The sequence below is a fragment of the Theobroma umbraticum genome, unplaced genomic scaffold (genome assembly GCF_002168275.2).
Source record: "Theobroma umbraticum cultivar Fairchild unplaced genomic scaffold, ASM216827v3 scaffold_44.0, whole genome shotgun sequence".
Classification (NCBI taxonomy): Eukaryota; Viridiplantae; Streptophyta; class Magnoliopsida; order Malvales; family Malvaceae; genus Theobroma; species Theobroma umbraticum.
The window spans coordinates 10465479-10486939 of NW_018397255.1; the positions used below are offsets into that span (position 1 = coordinate 10465479).

Below are 21461 nucleotides of genomic sequence, written 5' to 3' on the forward strand. Positions count from 1 at the left end.
GAAGGGTACGGTGAATAATTAGGTGAATAAAAAGGGTACGGTGAGTGAATATGAGAGAGTTAGTGGACAATAGTGGAAATGGGAAATCGATTTGAGGAAAATTTTATTTGGATGGGAGAAGGAACAGTGGGAACAGTTGCTTCAGGTAATTGAAGATAGTCCAGTTACAGAAAATCTAGAGGATAAGGTGATATAAAAGTGGACCTTGGGCACGGTAGCCAATGTTTAGATTTGGCAAAATTTAGGTTGGCTTAATGGGCTAAAGCGAAATGACCAGAGGAATGTGAAAGAATGGAGGAAGTTATTAAGAATCCTAACTAGATATAGTTTAAGAAAAGGATTAGGAGAATGAAAGAGATCACGGGTTGGATTATATCTGTGAATCAAACCTTAAAGTTCAATGTGGATGGTGCTGATTGTGGTTCACTAGGTCAAGTAGGGATTTGGGGGTCCTTTTTTTTGAAATTTGGGGTTCCTTAGGGATAAGGAGAGAGCTGTGAGAATAATGTTCTTTAAGGTGATTGGGATCATAGATGCGAACACATCAAAATTACTCCTGATCAAAGTGGCCTTTATGTTATTTGTTGCCTTAAAATGGATGGATTGGGTGAGGTTAAAGGTTGAAAGTGATTTCTCAAATGATGTTCATTGGATCGAAAATCTAGATAAGGCCACATGGAGACATCTTAGGTATTGAAAATCTCAAGAGCCAATTGGGGGAATGGGGCATTCAGAAGGTGAATAGGTTAGCTGACGAAATGACTAATGAGTTAGCCAAGGCAGGGGTAGAGAGAGTTGTAGAGCTGTGTTGGGTGGTTGCTAAAGGGTAAGGTTTAGGAGTGTTGAATGTTTATGCTTGTGTAATACTTATTATTTTTTTTATGTTTGGTTTGTTTTCACATACAATTTGACTTTTTTTTGTGAAGTAGTTTTATGGAAGATGTCCTTTTTCACCATTGTATGGTCTATTTGGCTTTATAGGAATGAGATGGTTTTTAATGGATTAACCTGGGATGTTTGTAAGGTGCTGGAGATTATCAAAATCAGAATGGCGTGGTGGGTTAACTCTTAATGGCCACAGGATAATTTGGACACTCTTGATATGGTGAGATTTTCGCACCTTGTTGCTATTTCAACAAAAAGAGAAAAGGTTAAAGTCCAAGTTCAATGGAAGATTCCTCAAATGGGTGGCTAAAATTTAACACTGATGGGGCTACTAAGGGGTGCCCCGGTCCTCTTGGCATTGGGGGTGTGCTAAGGAATGATAAAGGTATGGTGAAAATTCTTTTTTTGAAAACAGGGAGTTGGGGTGATGCTAATCTTGCAAAAATGTTAGCTATTCAAGAGGTTTTAATTCTTTTTATGGCAGCAGATTGATGTCATCAGTTTAGATTAATTATTGAAATTGATTCTTTAAATGCTGTTAATTAGGTATCAAAACCACTTTCCTCTCCTTGGCGCCTTAGAAATCTGGTGTTAAAAATCAAAGCTCTGCTGGGTAAGATTCCTAAATGGCAGATTATTCATATCCCAAGATTTGGGAATAAATTGGCAAACAGCCTTGCCAAATTGGGGGTGGAAAGAGCCACAGACCTGTTGCAAGTTCTTCCTTAATTGTCATGCTATGCTTTGTCTGCTTGCTCGACTTCCTCACGGGGTTTGATGACTCCTTTATGCTTCAAGATTCATGATTTGTGTGTACAGGGGTTTAATGTGGTCTTAGTTCAGCCTTGCCCATGGTGATATTGGGAGTTTTGAATTTTGTTATTCTTGATTTTTGCTTGGTGCAGCAAGAAAAGGAAACAGGCATGCTAGTTACGTTTCCTCGTCTTACCGACTTTTTCTTTGGTTTTATATTTTGGGCTGGTGGGATGTGTTGGCTAAAGGGTTACATGTAAATGCTAAGATGAATGGTTTAAAGTGCAAGGTTTCTTTGTCTGATATTTCTGTTTACCAGTTTGTCATCGGAGGGTTAAGATAAGTGCTTTTTTCAATTTTTGACCTTCATCTGTTTGTATATGAACTTCCTTTATTTATGAATGAACTCTAACTTTCAAAAAAAAAAAGTTTTTCTTTTGTTTGATGTACAGGGTTGAGTTGTTTCTAAGGGATGATTAACGCAATGGTCAACAAAGGTATGTGGTAGTGATTTTCATCAATAAAAAATAAAAAATAAAAAAAGAAAAGAAAAAGGGAAGAAAAACATGAAAAAAAAAGTGATGATGATAAAAAAGATGATGAAATTGAACCAAGGGTTTCTCTTGATTGTTATGTGTTGTAGTTGCTAGGTGAGGTAATTGGGAAAGATGAGGGAGGCAAGTTTGGTGACTTGTATTGAATGGCATAAGGGGAGAAGGGAGACTTTGGGTGGTTTGGTTTTGGTGCATTGTTTCAAGTTGTGGGGCTTAAGGTATGCGATTTTGGTTCTATGGGAAAGGTAAGTCTAAAAAGGGGGATTGTGTTAGGGGTTCAGGCCCTCCTTTGATCTTAAGGGAAGGAGTGTGCAAGGATAATGAAATAGGTCTTGGTGAAAGGAGTCCTTACGAGTTTGATCTTTTATGTTTTTGTCTATGGGTAGAGATTCTGTATAACGCTCGTCTTCTGTATTTAGCTTTAGTGACTCGTTTTGTGGAGGTTTTGTTTCTACTTTTGATTGGATTTAGTATTGAAAAAAAAATTTTAAAAGAAAAGAAAATGTAAAAAAAAGAAAAAGAGGAGAAGGTATATAAAAATAGAAAAAGGATAAAAAGTTAAAAGAAAAAAGAAAAGAGAAAAAAAATAAAGAGTTGAAAAGCACTCTGTGATTTTAGTTTTACTGCTTCTTGGTCATGAGACAACATGGTAGGCCTGTCTTTGGGACTACTTAATTCTTTTTGAGTCACTTCTTATTCTTGGTCAGGTTTGTTTAGGTTGCTCTATTGTCAATGGAGGATAAGGGAACTGAAGCGAGAAAGACAAGTGCTAGGATGTTAGTTCCTCTTATTGGGAAGGTAGAGAGATGGGGAGGATTAATGGTTTTTACGGTGTTTTTCTCCTTGTGATTGTTATGTTAGCGGCTGCATTGTGAACTTGTTGATACAAAGGGTGATGCTTTTTATTTTCATTGGGAAGGTGGGGGGAGTTGAAGCAATGTGAAGAGGTGGCCTGTGTTTGCTTTAATGTTTTTTTGGCCTGTGTTTCGTACTTAGTAATGCGGTGTTCTGTTTATGAATGCTATTTTCAGGCTTTTTGTTGTATCTGGGGAGTTTTGTTTATTTTTTGTTTAGTCTTAGCAATCTTTTTGTATAAAGCTATTCCTCTGGACCAAGCGTAGAAAGCTCTTTCTGTGTTTTTGCTCAAATTAGGGAAGGAAATCACAAACTTATTGTTGTCCATCTTCCTATCATCGAGACTCGAAGGTTATCAATTTAACTTTCTGTCTTCTTTTTATTTTTTCTTTAATTCTTATATATTTTAAATTTGCGTTTCAATTGCTTTGGTTTTGAATCAATTTGGCAGGCAGAGTTTTGCAATGCAGGTAGATGGGCGATGTCAACTTTACACCAAAATTTAAGTTGAAGGATGGGGCCGAATTTTTGTATAAGGGGTCTAGAGATTGAGGGATAGGTGTTATATTGCTCTTCCATTACATTGAAATATTGTAGAATAGATTCCTCATCATAATACTAATAACTTTGGGTTTCTTATAATTTATTCTTCTTTTCATTTTGCAAATTGAGAAAGCTAGTAGGGAAATCTCTACTTCAATTCCAATTCACCAAAAGAGATGTTCTTCCTTGTCACAGGGTAACGATTCTCCAAGTAGTACAGCTTGCAAATTTTTAGTTTTTAGGTGTTGTATTTCTTCTTTCATTACACTGAACTATTGTAATATACATTGTGAATTGTAGTTAGGAAAGCATTCTTTCATTTAATTATTCTTTGGTTTTCAGTATAAGGTTTCCCTATATTATTTATTTGTATTATCATATTTTCTTTAAAATTTTCTTTGTTATTATCTTCTAGAGTTAAAAGTAGTAATCTTAGCTATTTATGTTTATTATTCGCTTTTTGTGAATGTAGACTCTTCATAATTGAAAAAGTCAGATAAAAAAGAGATTAAGTTTTCAAGTAATTACAATTTGTCTTTTCATAATTTAAAAGAATTTCAATTTTTTATATTTTTGCAAAATATAAATTTGGTTTATATATGTGTGTGTTTGTATGCGGATGAAATATTCATATTTTAATTGATATAATGAAATTGTTGAGTTTTCCCATGTTATTTGTAACAGATTATTACTGAAAACCTAAAAAAAAGGAGGGTACAACTTATAAAATGCACAATGGGGCAACAACCTTTATGTAATTTCATTTAAATGTTACGTTCATATTTGATTTCTTTTAATTTTTGTCATTTAGAATAAGATATGAGAAAGTAAATGAAGGTGGAGAGAGTTAGTACTTGTCGCATTTTACCTATATATATACTTTCATTTAAATGTTTTGTTCATTATTTGAAGGAGGTAGGTTTCGGTTTAACTTTTGTGAATAAGATTTTTTATGTTCCCAACTTATTATTTAGCTATTTGAAACGAAGGGGTCGAAATCAACCCAGACTTACAAGATGAGTTCACACTTCTTCATAGTTTTTTTTTTTTAATTTTCCAATTTGATTTTTCAAATATTGTCATCTTTTTCAGTTATTGGTTTTGCTTTTGTGACCAAAATGACTTATGGAGCTGGTACATTCCCACAAATTTCAAATTATACTTTGGAGGCTTCTTTCTCTTAAATTTCAATGATACGAAATTTGCATTAATTGCTTTTATTTTGTTCGTTTGGCCACTGGAGATAGTTTTGTCTTGATTCAAGTAAGGGTGATGAAATCTTTTCCTTCAAATCAATAGGAATTTATTATTGAATCTAAATTATTGTAAATAATTTCATTTTTGTAGATTGAATATTAACTTCCTTGTAAATAAATAACTTCATTTTAATTTCTTTAAACAATCTACAAAAATATCAATAATTTCAATTTTTCGATTTAATTTTTTATACCATTGTCTATAAAATTTTGAACACCAGCTACTTAGTGCAGGTGCTCTTCTAATTTGCTATTATTTTTTCAGAATGTACTTTAGTTGTTTCTAGAATTACGTACAACTCTTACTTGCTTAGCCTTTCATCCTTGATTTGATATAGATGTTGTTTCTCATGTTTTACGTGGGCTTCTAAGATAATAATTCCCTTTTTTTTTTTATCTCAAATGGTACTTGAATTTATAAAGTTTTAACTTATATATTTGATAAGTCTTTTATATTTTGGCAATTAGAGTTAAGGACGGCTAATAGAATGCATTAATTAAAGAAGTCATGGATTCAAAAATTAAATTTTAAACATCAAGGATGAAAATAAAATATTACACAAAAAGTACGAATGTCGGATGCAATCTACATTCAACTATTAAGAAATAATGGAGTTTATAAGATGAGTTATATATCTCTTGTTTTATAATTGAAATTTTATTGAATTTCTGCAAGTAAATTATGAAATAAATAATTAAATAAATTTATTTATTTTTATAAAAACTCTTCCTTTAATTGCGAACATTTCAAAAAATTTCACATAAATATATACGAAAGAAAGAGACATTATTCAATTTGTTTTTTCAATATTTAAAAAACATGCAGAATCACACATCTTGCTTCCTCATTAGAATTAACTTTCATTCTAAAGGTTTTAAAAATCTTTTATTTCTATGAGTTATAATTTATTTTTTACTGAAAATAAAAAATTTCATTCCATATTAAAAAGGATATAACAGAGACAGTATCAATTTGAACAACAAGGTATAGAACGTGTCCTACTGTATGGACAAGAGTCTCATTAAAAAAAGTTACTCGTAGAATACCCATAGGGATAAATCTATGAGAAGAAAAAAGAGTACCCTTGTACCATACTACTAAGTTTTTTCTAATTTATTCTTTCCCTGTGCAGCACCTGCTTAGCTTCTACAAGTAAAAACGAATCCGCTCTCTAAAGACATTGGTCCACCACAGAATCTTTTGTAGACTGAGCAATAGCATGAGCAACCATAATGGTAAATAAACTTGTAAACTACTTCATCAAATATAAACTCTTCGATTTATGGAGTCATTACATTGAAGAGTCAATAGCAGTTGAAACCGTTACCATGCTTAAACCAAACCCATCAGCATTACCTACAACAAACAAGACCCCGGTGAATCTTCTGACCGACAACCATAAATAAGAAGAAACTGAAACTACATTGCTATTACCTGACTTGAAGCGTTCAACCCTGAATGAGTCTTATTCCAAGCTTTCTTCTCCCGTTCCTTCTAAAAATCACTAGCCAGTTGTCCCCCATCTTGCTCAGTGTTGTATATCCAATTAAAAATCCAATTATCAGTCCAAACCCATATCCTATCATCACAACTTTCCAATGATATATACTGCCTCTCCAAGAATCATCATCTTCACGGGGCACCGATGGTGGCACTGCATTGTCAACAATTTTACATTTTCTAGTTAATGGTGACCCGCAGAATCTAAAATTGCCCCTGTAAGAATCATCTGAAAATGTATTAAAATTGTTTACCTTGTGGTATGCTTCCCTCAAGTTGGTTGAAAGAGAGATTCAATGCTTCAAGGCAATTCAGGCTTGTCAGTTGAGTAGGAATCTTGCCAGACAGTTTGTTGTGTGAGAGGTCTAGCGACTCCACTTCAGTCAAGCTTGCAAGTGATGATGGGATTCGGCCTGTGAATCCGTTTTAAGACAAGTTTATCACTATGAGTGCTTTGAGATTTCCGATTCCTTCAGGAATTTCCCCATAGAAGCTGTTGTTGGAGAGATCAACACAAGTCAAGATGCTTAGAATTTTTCCTGCCATTTCGGTCCCTTTGTTAATAATTACCATCGAATCCTGATAGTAGCCATCTCCAATATATTTTGGCTGCGATTCACTTGCATTAATCACCATCATTGCCCTCAAAGATAGGAAGACTTCAGTAGATAGTTCCCCGGAAAACTCTTTTGAAGCTAGGTCCACTATCTGCAACATTGGAAAGGCTTTTCCATCTGCGGAATGATCAATTATTGGACCAAGGAATTTATTACTCCTCAATACAAGAACTTTCAATGTGGGCAATTTCTTCAACCAGGACGGGAACCTATCACATATCATATTGTTGCCAAGGTCCAGAAGCTCAAGCCTGGAACAATTGGCTAATGATCTTGGCACCTTCCCTTCTAAATTGTTGCCGCTGATTTTGAGTGTGTGAGTTTGCTCCCTCGAGTAAAATTCAGTGACATGCTGTCAAAATGATTTCTTTCTAGATTCAAATTGCTGAGATTAATAATACTGCCAAGACAGTCTGCTATTGGACCAATAAAGTTGTTATGGGATACATCAAGCAGAATGAGATGCCTCAGATTGCATATAGCTTTGGGAAAGACTTGTAAATAGTTGGCTTGGAGATCAAGGGTAAATATGGAAAGAGACTGGTTCAGTGAATGTATTTCCAAAGAATCAAGGAGGTTGTAAGAAAGATCAGGTGGTATAGATCCTACCCCCAAATCCAGTTAGGTATTGGGCCACTGATCTTGCTGTCTGAAAGGTCAAGGTTCCACAGGTTCTCTTGGTTTCTTATTAGGAGCTGATCTGGAAATCTAGTTATATAGCAAGAAAGCATATGCAATTCGTATAACTTCGGGAAAGAAGAATTTTTACCACCATTGAAGATTGACGTGCTGCTATTTTCGATCCCAACAAAAGTTGTCTCTGGGAAATCAACAATGTTATAGGAAAGCTCTAACACGGAAAGTTTGGCTTTCCATATCCAACTAGGCAAGTCACCATGAATTCTGTTGTTGTAAAGGCTTTGAAATTCCAAACTGTTTTGTGTTTCAAGGAAAATTGGGAACTCAGTAATGTTGCAGTAACTCAAATGTAGCCCCCGTAATTGGGGAAGGAACGTCGAGCTTGTCTTGTCGTTTTGAGCAGATAAGTTGTTCCCGGAAAGGTCAAACACGTTTAAGCTCTTGAGATTCAAGAATATGCCTAGCTTCAACGAACCATTGAAATTGTTACAAGCCAGTGAAAGAACGTTGAGCCTTGGTAGTTCAAATATTGATCTTGGAATTGGACCTTTTAGATTGTTGCCTTCAATAATTAAAATCTTCAATGGGGAAGAAGATGAATTGTGAAACTCTTCAAGCTCTCCAACAAGTAGATTTCTCGAGAGATCCCATGACTGCAGTGACGGAAGTGTAAATAGAGAGGATGGTACGACCCCATTGAGTTGGCTGGCAGACAAGCCAAGTGTTTTGAGATTTGGAACTCCTCTATGAAATGGAGGGAGTGAACCTCTGAAATTATTTTGGAAAAGATCCACTTCCCTAAGGAGGGTAAGGTTTGCAAGTGATGATGGGATTGATCTAGGAAAATTGCAAGAATAGAGGCTTAAGATTGTCAAGCCCCTAAGGTTACCGAATGAGGCTGGTACCCTCCCGAAAAAGTTCGTCTGGTGCAGCGAGAAGAAATTCAAAGTATTGTTGGAGGAAAGCTTCAGAAACCTGCCTGCAAGGAATGGGTTTTCAGAAATGTCCAGGCTTTGCAGTCTTGGCAATTGGAAAATGTTATGCGGAAAACTTGCACTCAAGCTACTATTTGCTAGACTGAGAGAAACCAAATGAGAGGAATTAGCAAATAACTTGGGCGGTAGAGAATGAAGATTATTGTTATCAAGGTTCAAGTGGGATAGGAAACGAAGCTCTGAGAAGGAGGAACAAACAGGACCTGATAAGTCACAGTTTCGACAAGCTTAAGATGCGGAGGTTAGGAAGTGAACGAGACAGGGCTTTACACCAACTAATGCCCTGTTCAGAGATGTCAGCATCATCAAGATAGACTTCCAAAAGAGAACTTAATTTTTGGAAAAATGTTCCAAAGTTTGGTCTTTTGAGCTCAAGTGGATGATACGAATCAGTACAATAATCACGTTGACCAGAGAAGCATGAATGTGAAAGGTTGAGATGGGTCAAATATGCTAGCCTGTCAAAATCATGTGGGATGGGCATCATTTCAAAGTTATTGCCAGCAAGCTTAAGGGGCTGTAAATGACGCAGACGAAAGATGGAGTTGAAAGGACCTGAAAGCCCGCTGTAGCTGAAGTCAAGCTTGACCACATGACCAACAGCATCGCACTTGACACCCGCCGAAGAACAACAATCTGTTTTCAGATGCCAAGATCCGATTTTGGAGTTAAAAGGCAGAATTCGATTGGTTAACAAAATCCCGGCGAAGCTGCACCAAGGCTGAACTTTGGTCATCCAGGTATTGGTTTTTAACAGAGAAAATAGTGTTAAAGAAGAAGAGACAAGAGACAAGGGCCAGTAAGAGAAAGGAAATTTGGAATGAAAGCCACAGATTACCAAGATTTCTCATCGCTACTCTGAGCAAAGAAAAGCAAAGATAGAATATTGTTAGATCACTAGGTTAATGCTGGATATATATATATATATATATATATAGAAAAGCTGCTGTGGAAATGAAACAAGCCACAATTCAAACTTCATTTTACGTAAGTGACAACTATTCTTGTGATGGTTGTTTTCAAGGACTTAACCACGGCTCATTCCTACTTAAAGCAAAAGTTAAAGGAGGTGCTAATTCCTGTTTGGGCAGCAAAATGCAAAATGTTTTCCCACTAAATCAACTGGGGTAGGGTACTGAGACGTTGACAAGACAAAGGGGGAACGGTGATTGGCGTGTTGGTAAGACTCGAGTTGTAGGCCATCTTTCTCTTTGGCCCACTAAATAAGGAAACGTCTATGTTTGCCACTAACTGGCGAGATAAGGGAAACATGTATCGCACGTTGCCAACCTTTTTCTTCAAAATTATAGACTAATTTTGTTAAGAAATTCGCCGTAAACATCATATTAATTTTTTTGTTTTATACTCTAAAATATCACTTTATTAATTTTATACTAAATATTAGTGTTCACATGAACCTGCATGTGTTCAATTACTAGTAGATCATATTTCATCTCTTTTACACAGGTTTTAATCTTAACCTAATTTCTTCTCGTATGTCAATTTTCAAGGTATTTTTATTGTATCATTTAAACATCAAAATTTGGTAGGATGCCCTTAATGTTTTATATTTGAATATATTTTATCGAGTGTAAACATGTATCCTCGCTCCTATACATATATATATATATATATATATGATAGAATTGAACTTTAAATTTCAATTCTCTTGAAGAGGGGTAACAGCTATTAGGTTAAGTATTGATATAAATGTGTTACTTCTTGATTTGTTTCATGAACCTAGTTGTTGTATATGAACACATTTTATCAATGCGGTTTAAAAGAAATAATTTGATTTTTGTACCTTTTCCTTACGGAAAGTAAAATTGTGCTTTCAGAAAACGGGATTATTAAAGTTTTTATTGTTCGTGAAAGAGAATTCAAATCTTGTTTTCTATCATACATCATAAATTGTTTTACTTTAAAACAAAAAATAACATTATATTAAATTTGAACAAAAGTTCTTTGTGAAAAGAAGAAAAATTGTAAATAAGTAAAAGAGATGTAATATAGAGGAAAGTTGAAACAGCACCTATAATAAGTAACATTTATTGAGAAGAGTTTTAATGCACATAATAGATAATAATTTTTTAAACTCATTATGTAGATATTACAATAGTAATTTTATTGTATATATTGAGTAACGTTGAAAACTCATAGTATGTTCGTTGAAATAATGAGTGTTTTATAACTACTAATCAAAAGTAAGAACTTATTCAAAGGTAAGAGAGAAGAAATATATATATGAAAAAGCACACGAGAAAAAGATAAAAAAGAAAAAGTACATGTGGACAAGTGTACGAGAACATCCTAAGAGAAAAAAGATATATATGAAAATGTATAAGAAAACAAGACAAGATAAAAAGATGTACATAAACAAGTACAAGAAAATTAACAAGGTAAAAGGTGAGATGAAAAAACATTAATACTTTAGGAGAAGGTTAAGAGGAAGACTTTTTAATTACCTCTATATCTGAGCCAACAAATTAAACTCTCCAGGACATCCTAAGATGAAAATAACCTATGAATCTTACCACTTATTCCGAGTTACTTTCACTATTATTTATGTGAAGTAGTTGTTCCACTAGTATTAATTGTTTTGTTTGAAGTAGTACTTAACTTGTTCTAGCTGTTCTGTATAAAGCAAAGTTTCACTTATCCTAGTTGTTCTCATTATTCTCTATATAGCATTATATAATAAAACAATCCTTAAAAGAGAATAGTTAGTTAGTAACCAAAATCAACTATCAACAACTTCTATGAAATATCATATTAACATGCTATTAAATATTTATTTTTTGGATTATTATATATCTCATAAAGCTACGAAAATTATCCAAGAAATAACAAAAATATAATTTAGAGAAATCAAACAAATTGGAAAAACATTAAAATTTACATGGTTTGATAAAGTGAAATGGTTAACCTATTATTAAAAAATTGAAAGCATGATGTTTGAAAACGTTCTTGAACTAGTTAAGAAAATTTAAATAAATCATTATTTTTTTATTATGATCAATATTAGATGCTCAACTTTGATTAACTATTATTTCTTCAAATATTGTGCCACAAAATAAGAACAAGCGTGGAATTTTTATTTCACATGGAAATATGAAAATAACTCAAAACAAGTGGTAGGATTCATAAGTTATCTTCACATTTAGGATTTTCTAAAAAGCTTGATTTGGTAGTATAATTAAAAAGACTTCTTCTTAATATTTTTTTAAAGTACATGTGCTTTATCTCTTTTTTTCTTTCTTTCAATAGAGTGTACGTGTTGCACTATCAAGTGTCATCACTAGTCCATAAAAAATTTACACCCATTACCCAACTATATGGTCATTCTCTTAATATCTCATAAACCATTCTTTAATGTACTCTTCCATGAAAAGCACGTTATTTTATAATTGAACTTCTTCCAATTGTTCTTAAGAAAACATTCTATTCCATATAAATATGAGAACCTTGGAGATTGAGGGCAATAAGAAAAAATCATAACTCAGCTGAGACTATCTTCAAAACTCTCTCAATACTCTTCCAAACATTCTTTTTACTTAACCCTTCCCATCTGTCATAATTTATTGCTTTCTCTCTCTTTTCTTATTCCTTATCATTTGTCACCAAAGCACTTGCACTTCAAGGATTGCTCCTATCTTTCTTTTCTATCATCTCTAATGCATTCCGTTTCACTGATTATAATACGTCTTCACTCTTTACCTAAAGAATTCTCTGCACATTCATCAAACCCTTACTATAGGTAGAAATAACACTTCCTTCCTTGGTTTTGATAATGTATAAAACTTATTGGTTGAGATACCCAACCTATAAACGTTCTTAATCGATAAACACAATCCATATAACCTCCTTACTCTTTAACCAATAACAAATATTAATAACTACTTTGATAAAGATACACTCTCACTTTATTAGTGAAAATTTTAAATGCTAGAAAAAGTCTCTAAATTATTAAAAAAATTTAAATAAACTTTATTCTTTTATTACGTTTAATCATGTCTCTTTATTTTTATTTTTAAATTAAATAAATTTTTATAATTAATGATTAATTAATTATCATTTTATATCCATGTGACATTGATGTGGTGTTAATATGGAAGGTGAAAAATGCCATATGACTATTTTATCATTCTACATCATAATCTACTATGATATGTTATTATGTCACATTAATATCATGTGACAAATAATGCAAGTGACTTTATGACTAAGTCAATTATTAGTTATAAGAGTTTATTTAACTTAAAATAAAAATATAAGAGTTTATTTAACTCAGAATAGAAGTATAATGATTCGATTGAATGCAATAAAAGAATAAAAACATATTTAAATTTTTTGAATAATTTAAGGTTTTTAATTATTTTTTGAATTTTTTTTTTGAGAAACAAGAATTTCATTTCATAATAAAAAATCATAGTAGTTACAATATGAGGCATATAAAATAAATACAACCATAGCTCATAACATTGTAACATTCCTATGACACGAAGATGAGTCTCGTTAAAAACCTTTCCATGGAAAAATTCAGTGAGACAAAACCCATGAGAAAGAAAAAAAAAAAAAGTACCCATCAATCATATCGAACTAACATTTAAACTTCTGCTTTATAATGGTTAATTCCTTCATATCTTGCTCATACTGATAAATGTAATTTATTTATTTAGTTTTGTTGAAAATATGGGCCGACAACTTGTCTATTGCCTAAGGAATATGTTCTGCCATAACACGCAGTCAAGCCATAAAAGGATAAAGGGTGAAGAACAAATAAAGCTAACTGGAAAACATCGATAAAAAGAAAAAAAAAAGTGAGGGACAAGCAAAACAAAGAAAGTTACTAAAAGAAGAAAAAAGAGAGCAAAATGATAAAAGTGGCTTCAATCTTTTGAATATCACTTGATTGTGTCTTTTTGTTTGTAATATGAAATTTCTGTCCTTTTGTTCAAAGAAAAAAGGCTGAAGTTTGCCTTATATTGTGTCAATCAGTCCCAGAAGACAAATCTACTCATTGATAATAGTTACGCGTACATGATTTGTCTGCAGATGTAGAAACACTTCGACACTCAACTTTCTGAATGCATTCTAATTAAACCGAACTTTCACAAATCAGTAAAACGAACAGAAAAATACATCATGAACTGAAAAGAAACAACTGCCCTGCTATGGCTTATGAGTAAACAAAATTTGTCAAAATTTTTGTTTACTCATTCTTGCGAGTCTTCACCACTGAGATCACCCCATCGAACATTGTACTTAGCAGCAAGATAATGTGCTCCAACTGGTCCTCTGCTCCCATAAGGGTAGAGCTCTGGAAAAATCTTGTTTTCTTCAAGTTCCCTCAACAATGGTGTAAACAGTGACCAAGCAGCATCCAGCTCATCACTTCTAATGAACAACCTTCGCTCCCCAGCTATAGCATCTAAGAGCAATCTCTCATATGCATCTGGGATTTCTTTTGGATACCTTAATATCATAACCAAAGTTAATTCAGTGCCATCAAAGAAGCCTTAAAGCAAACAAGGTATCGTATACTTGCATGAGTTTTCAGACCTTGCTATCCAAAAAAATGATGTATACTTTTTTTTTCAAGTTGAAGCCTGTTAGATATCAGGTGTAATGCATTTACTGGCAAGAAATCTTTTGTTTTGTCAATCGGTAGTAGTAAAATCTCTGTGATTTTTAGGAAAAGCTTGATGATTTTTACTAATGAGTCTGGTCTAAGATGCTAATAAAGGTACACAAATGGCAGGAAGGATTATTTTAATAGACAGAACATATTAGTTTCAACATCAATCTCAGCGAAGACACACTCCACATGTCTGCTATCTGCAGGTCATTGAATTGAAGCAGCATATTAAAGTTAATAAAATGGTTGATTATCCCTGTACCTTGCTCGATAGAGCAAATTAAGGTCACTGCGATCTAATCTCATTCCAAGACCAGGAACTTTATTATTGACCTTCAGGTAAATGGCTTCATCAGGTTGCACACGTAGCACAAGCTCATTTGTTGCCTTGTCTAAATCAGTTCCAAAATTCTGCTTGTACAAATTACCTGGAACATGTCTGAACTGAACTCTGATCTCTGCCCTGGGTTTTCATGTCCACAACATTTCAGTCCATTCAATGATAGGCATGATTACAAGGCATAGGCCCTCAAGATTCAATCAATAAAAAACAAAATGCACCTACCGCCTTGTATGGAGAGCTTTTCCGGCCTTCATGAGAAAAGGGACACCATCCCATCTAGCATTATTTATAAACAGAGCTGCTGCCGCAAATGTAGGTGTAAGACTGTTATTCGGTACAGTTGAGTCATCAGTGTAACCTGGATATATTTTACCACCCTTGTTGTGGCCCTTATACTGACCAACAATGACATCCTCAAGCTGCAGTGGTCTCATTGATCTCAGAACCTTTACCTGAAAATAGGCCATGCCCACCATATTATACCAGATTTTAAAAATAGATTTTAGGACAGTTCAAAACAATATAAAATCAATCAAACAACAAGTCAAAGCACGTTCTCAATGATATAAATCATATGAAAGGAGACCAATACCTTTTCATTCCTGATGTCCTCAGCTTCTAAGCTGACAGGAGTCTCCATTGCAAACAGTGCCAGTATTTGCAGGAGATGATTTTGCATTATATCTCGTATGATTCCATAATTATCAAAATAACTGGAATTAACAAGAAATACTTAAGTGATCTTGGTCTTTGAAAAGAATAATGTATTTATATACAAAACATCACCAAAACTACGCAACTCACCCCCCTCGTCCTTCAGTACCAAAATCTTCAGAAAATATCAATTGCACATTCCGGATATAATTCCTTGACCATAGGGGTTCAAAAACAAGATTTGAGAAGCGAAGCACTGAGAGATTCTCAACAAGTTCCTTGCCCAAGTAATGGTCAATCCTACAAAAGCATAATCAAAATTGAGCTTTTCTTTTAGTGTTTTTGATTTGTACTGATTTCCTATTCAAAATTATAAAGCAAAATGTACCTGAATATCTGATCCTCAGTTAGATACTGCTTAAGACATCTTGTTAGCTCAGCAGAGGACTCTGAATCACGACCAAATGGCTTTTCAACGATGACCCTTGTCCAACCATTTGCTGCAGAAGCTTTGAGGCTGGCACATCTCACCACATCCACGAATATGTTTGGAGGTATTGACAAGTAAAATAACCTATTTGACAGTTTTCCAGCCTGTAAAGAAACATTTTCCAACGTTAAGACAGAGAAGTCAAAGATAGAATAATTAACTAGCCATTTCTTATGATACTGGTTCAAGGATTATGTCAGTTTGCATCCATTGCATATTTAGTAGGCAAACAAGGAAATCCATCATTTGGTTCAGGAAGACCTCCCCAATGGGTGATAGCCCATGATAATGTTTTGCTTTATTTCAATAAGGTTTTCTCTACCACTCAAAAGTTCAAAGAACAGTTTAACCTTCTGCGTTATACTTTATTAAGTATCAGATCTTAATCAATCTTTTCCAAGACCGATTCTTCTTGTAAATCCTAGATGAATGAACAAGAAAAACCTTTCTAGAAAGTTAGAAAACCATGGGCCACAAAATTTGGATGTGAATTGTAAAAGATTAGAAAATGCAATATGTTTTTGTTGCGATAAAATGTTTTTACTCTCAAATTTAATACTTCCTTTCAAACATAAAAGGTTTAAGAGACCATTATAAGATAAATACATCAAAATTAGAATGCTCAAAATAAATAAACTTTTCTAAAAGAAATTTCCAGAAATCTGAAGGATATTTCTCAAATTCTTGAGTCTGTTTCATCCCATTCCAAAAGCAATAGCAAACTTAGTGCCATGAGGTATGCACTGTAAAAACCTATCCAACTCTTGTAACTACCATTACCATTCTTAAATTAGTTGCAAGATTTAACAAAAACAATAGAATAAGATCTAATGGCGGTCAAGAAAACTGAGGAAAAACACAAATAAACATGTTACCTCTTTCTCTTTCAGCTTGCTGTCTAGTTCTGCAAAATGCTCCTCAGAATTATACTGACCTGAATGGTAAAAGCATCTCTTCAAGAACTGCTCCATTTTATCTTCACAATTTGCCCTATAAGTCATCCCACATAATAAATATACAAATCGGCAAACAGTTTCAATTATGACACGATAGAAATTACTTTAGCATGATATCAACTGTACCTCTTATCAATTCTACAAGTTAATGTTCCACTAATCATGTTCCTGAGCTCTTCATTTGTCAGTTTAGTACGAGCATAACCGAAAACCATAAAGTTCTGCATACCAAGGGAATACATGAGAAAAGATACAAACTAACTAGACATATATTCATTATCTTGACTCTGGTTAAAGAAAACTATACCATCTTCAGAAAGTGAAACTCTGAAGCAAAGAAAGAGCATTACCTCAGGTAGACAATCTTCATAGTAAAGAGCAAAAAGGGCAGGAAAAATTTTCTTCTTAGCAAGGTCCCCCGAAGCTCCAACAACAGTTATGCTAAGAGTAGACTGTACTTTCTCTGAGTCTGAAAAGTCAAGGAAAATTTCTTGCTCTTCAGGTTTGATTCCCTCGGCCAAAGGGGTTCCATCCATACCTAATCCAAAGAGCCCTTGAGGGTTCCAAAAATGAGAAACTAAACAAGAAAAAGCTGATGAACAAAAGATGGCAGAACTAAAAGGAGTTCCTAGATGAGGAAAAAGGCAGGTTGGAAGGCCAAAGCACATGATTTGCAGAATCTGTATCGTGCTTTGAAATGGCAATTTTACTTACATGTCCAAATATTCGTAACTGCATCTCATTAGTATCAGACATTGTAAAAGAAACTAGTAATCCATTTGAAACAATCCAAATTTTTGGACAAATGCTAGAATTCCTTTTATGTGACAAATTAATAATTATTCACCAAACACATGTTAGCACACAGTGTTAAGATTTTCAAGAAGTCATACATTAACATTTTAAAAAGATGAAGTCAAGTATATCTATATATCCAATCTTGAGAGTCAAAGCAGCGTATTTCATTCCACAAAATACCCTATTCCAAAAGAATGCTGGCAATGAACAGATCACATTACTAACAGAAAATCAATTAACTAGAGTAAAAGCTAGTTTAATTCACAAAGACAACAATAATCAAACAGAATAAGAAAGAAAAGTAATGAAATAAAGAGGCTGACCTTCCTGCATAGAAACTGCATTTAGTGGATGCCCATTTGAGGATTTGATCCGGAAATGGTTTCTCGCATGGATCCTTGGACGAACTTGGGAAACCCATTTGGAGAAACAATATCTTCTCGGCTTACAAACAGTGAATTCAGAAGAGAAGGTAAGTGAAGAAGAGGAAGATGAAGAACAAGGACTAAAGTGTGTAGCCATGCAATATTAGAATGATGATCAAGCGAAAGCTAAAGAAATGTCGACTAACCTTGGATCGTACAAGGTTTATACTGGATTTACTTATATGCAGATATGTGGATTAGAAATATATGTGCAGGGTGCCCCTTTGAGTTGTTGAAAAGTTGAGCAAAATTGAGAGTTTTGCAAATGCAAAACAAATCTGCTACGTGAGGTCAGGGTTTTTTTAAAATTTTCTTTATAAACTTATCAGGTTTTATTATATATTTGTTTTGCATATGTAAATGGCGGTAAAAGCGCCGATTTCATCGTCATGGCCGTTAAACATCTTGTTGATTTATTCCTTCCTTGGGTTGGGTTAAGAGTATAAAGTACAAGTCCTACAACTTAGAAACCTATCCTTCGTTTTTATAGGACTCATAAATTTAACTAAAACAGTGAAAGAATAAAGTGGAAAAATATATACCATGACCAAGTATCAAGTTATAATTTCTTCCTCAACATTGTAGCAAGATAAATAAATGACTAAATAAAAGAATTCCTTCCTCATCACTCAACAGAGTTAGATATCCTATATTCAACTTCAATTTTTCACTTTTCAATTTATTGATTGGGTTTTTTATATATAAGAAGAAAATTCAAACGTTAAAATTAAATTTTGAGTTGTTTTTTGATACATGAATACGTTATTATGTTACTTACATATTAAGTTAAATTAAGTTATCTTTTACTTTATTTGTATTCCAAGTAAGTTTAAGTTAAGTTATTTTTTTATTTTTTTTTATTTAGGAATTGTAATAATCTTATATAGGAAAAGTAAGAAGACTTTCTTCCTTAGAAATTGTTATATAAAATGCTCTTGGGTTAATTGTTAAATACATTTAAGTTGAGAATTAATAAAAAATATTTTTTTAATAAGCAAGAGTGTTTATTTTCTCTAAGCTCTTTTTAAAATTGTAAGAGGTTTTAGTATAACCAATGTGAGATTGTGGTCATTGTTCACCTTAACGAGATTTTCTAATCTCGTCAAAATTACTGTTCACCTTAGTGAGGTTTCTAAACTTGCCAAAATTTGTGTCTTCACAAACCCCAAGCTTTAGTTTGGTATTAAAACAAGAAGATCATTGTTCACTATCAGGTTTCGACTCTCCTTATTCAAATAATTCTATTTCTTTTGTTGTTTTATAATTATATCATCATCTTTTTTCTATATCACCACATCGCCATCACCATAATGCCACCTAGACGCCAAAATCATCAAAGAATTATTGACGAGATATAGATTAAGGAATTACACCATTAAGTTCAAGAATTACAAGAGCAACTCACAAGACATGATGCTGCTCAAATCAACAATAGTTGTTTTAGTGATGAAGAGGATGATACCAATCTTTTCTATCAAGAATCATTTTTTGATGAAAAAGTACCTATATGTCGTCTAAGAACTGTTGTTAATAAAGATTTGAGAATCAAGGTAGACATTCCTAAATTTAAAAGAAGGCTTCACCCTAATAATTTTTTTTACTGGCTCTACATAATAGAAAGAGTTTTCGAGCTCAAAGATGTTCATGATGAAAAATATGTGAAGCTTGTTGTAATAAATTAAAAAAGCACTCCTCTACTTGGTGGGAAAATCTCAAATGGTAACGAGAAAGAGAAGGCCGTAATAAGATTAAAACATGAGATAAGATGTGTTAAGAACTCAAACGTAAGTTCCTTCCTGAGCACTATCGACAAGAAATTTGTATTAAATTTCATAACTTGAAGCAAAAAATAACATCGGTGGAGCAATATACATTGAAGTTTGAACAACTTCACATGAAGTGCGATGCCATGAACTTGAAGAGCAAACTATAGCTTATTATCTTGGAAGCCTCAATGTTGAAATTAAAGATGTTGTTCAACTACAACCATATTGAAACTTAAATAATGTTATCAGAATAGCGTTAAGGTTGAGAAACAATGATCGTGGAAAAGCTCAATGAGTTCATTTAGACAAAAAGATTCTACTTTAAACTGTTGGAGACAAAGTTCAGTAACCATTTCACCTTCAAAAGAAAACTCTTTTCAAAACTACAAATAATAATGATAAAGAACCTACTTCTACTTGTACTTCTAATGTCAACAAAAACTGCTTCAAATGCTAAGGATTTGGACATATTGCTTCTAATTGTCCAAATAAAAAAATTATCTCCTTAGTAGAAGAAATAGTTATGGCAAAACCTATCATAGAAGAAGTAGAATTTGAGCTAAAAATATTCGATGAATATGAGATAGAACAAGTTTTTGCCAACCATGGAGATGCTCTTACTATTTGTAGTAACCTCAACACAACTATGATGATTGAAGATGAAAGTTGGCTTCGCCACAACATTTTTTATGCAAGGTGCACATCCCAAGGGAAAGTTTGCAATATCATTATTGATAGTGGAAGTCGTAAGAACGTTATTGCCAACTACATGGTGAAAAAGTTGAAACTTCCAACTAAAGCACATCTTTATCCTTATAAGCTACAATGGCTGAGAAAAAGAAATGAAATTAAGGTAACAAAACATTGCTATGTTCAATTCTCTAGTAGAAATAAGTATCAAAATGAAGTCTGGTGTGATGTTATCCCAATGGACACAAGCCATCTATTGTTGGGATGCTCATGGCAATATGATCATTGAGCTCACCATGATGAACACAAAAACACTTGTTCCTTCATCAAGGATGGAGTGAAAATTATGTTAACTCCATTAAAGCCATAAGAAACAAGAGAAAGATAAAGCACTCATCATTATGTTGGGCCTAAACAAAGCTTATAGTGAGTCAAGCTTCTTATACCTCTTATTAGTTTGTGAGGAAAACGAAGTATATTCATCCTTACCTAAGGATGTCAAGCCCACAATTAAAGAGTTATGTGATGTTGTACCTAATGAGATACCCCCCGAACTACCCTCAATGCGAGATATTCGACATGCCATCAATTTCATCCTTGGTTTTATGATTTCAAACAAGCTTGCTCATCGCATGAGTCCATAAGAGCATAAGGAGTTACAACATCAAGTCAAATAACTTTTGGAGAATGGCTTATTAAAAAAAGTGTTAACCCCCATGTTATTCCTGCTTTATTAGATCTAAAAAAAATGGAACATGGCATATGTGCATTGATAATCATGTCATGAACAAAATCACAATCATATATTATTTTCCCATTCCTAGACTTGATGATTTGTTAAATCAATTGCATGGTTTTATTATTTTCTCCAAGATCGATCTACGTGGTGGTTATCACTAAATTCGAACACGACATGGAGATGAATGGAAAACTGCGTTTAAAACATTTGATAGGTTATATGAATGGACAATTATGCCATTTGGCCTCTTTAATGCACCCATAATGTTTATGCACTTAATAAACCAAGTATTCTTTCTTTGCATTGGGAAGTTTGTTTTGGTTTATTTTGATGATATTTTGGTGTATAGTAAAAGTCAGAATGA

At 33.4% G+C, this 21461-nt stretch overlaps 2 protein-coding genes across 6 annotated transcripts; both read right to left on the reverse strand.

Moving 5' to 3' along the window:
- Positions 1–5848: 5848 nt before the first annotated feature.
- Positions 5849–9334, reverse strand: LOC110429194 (receptor-like protein 6). Its single transcript, XM_089785762.1, is given in 6 exon segments — positions 5849–6203; positions 6282–6501; positions 6602–7297; positions 7300–7576; positions 7579–8801; positions 8869–9334. Coding segments are annotated over 5 exon segments (2868 nt in total). The 3' UTR covers positions 5849–6203; positions 6282–6295.
- Positions 9335–13572: 4238 nt separating this feature from the next.
- On the reverse strand, positions 13573–18183 carry G6PD1 (glucose-6-phosphate dehydrogenase 1). Of its 5 annotated transcripts, none has more exons than XM_021419015.2 (11): positions 18049–18183; positions 17801–17921; positions 17030–17217; positions 16806–16900; positions 16599–16713; positions 15622–15827; positions 15384–15533; positions 15172–15292; positions 14802–15031; positions 14499–14699; positions 13573–14073 (listed from the first exon to the last, which is right to left on the reverse strand). In XM_021419015.2, the coding sequence occupies exons 2-11, from the start codon at positions 17808–17810 to the stop codon at positions 13815–13817; spliced, it is 1575 nt and encodes a 524-aa protein (XP_021274690.1). In that variant the 5' UTR covers positions 17811–17921; positions 18049–18183; the 3' UTR covers positions 13573–13814. The 5 variants fall into 5 exon arrangements, with proteins under 5 accessions (XP_021274690.1, XP_021274688.1, XP_021274686.1 ...); XM_021419013.2 differs by having other exon boundaries at positions 17030–17232; XM_021419011.2 differs by having other exon boundaries at positions 17030–17232; positions 17801–18152.
- Positions 18184–21461: the final 3278 nt, after the last annotated feature.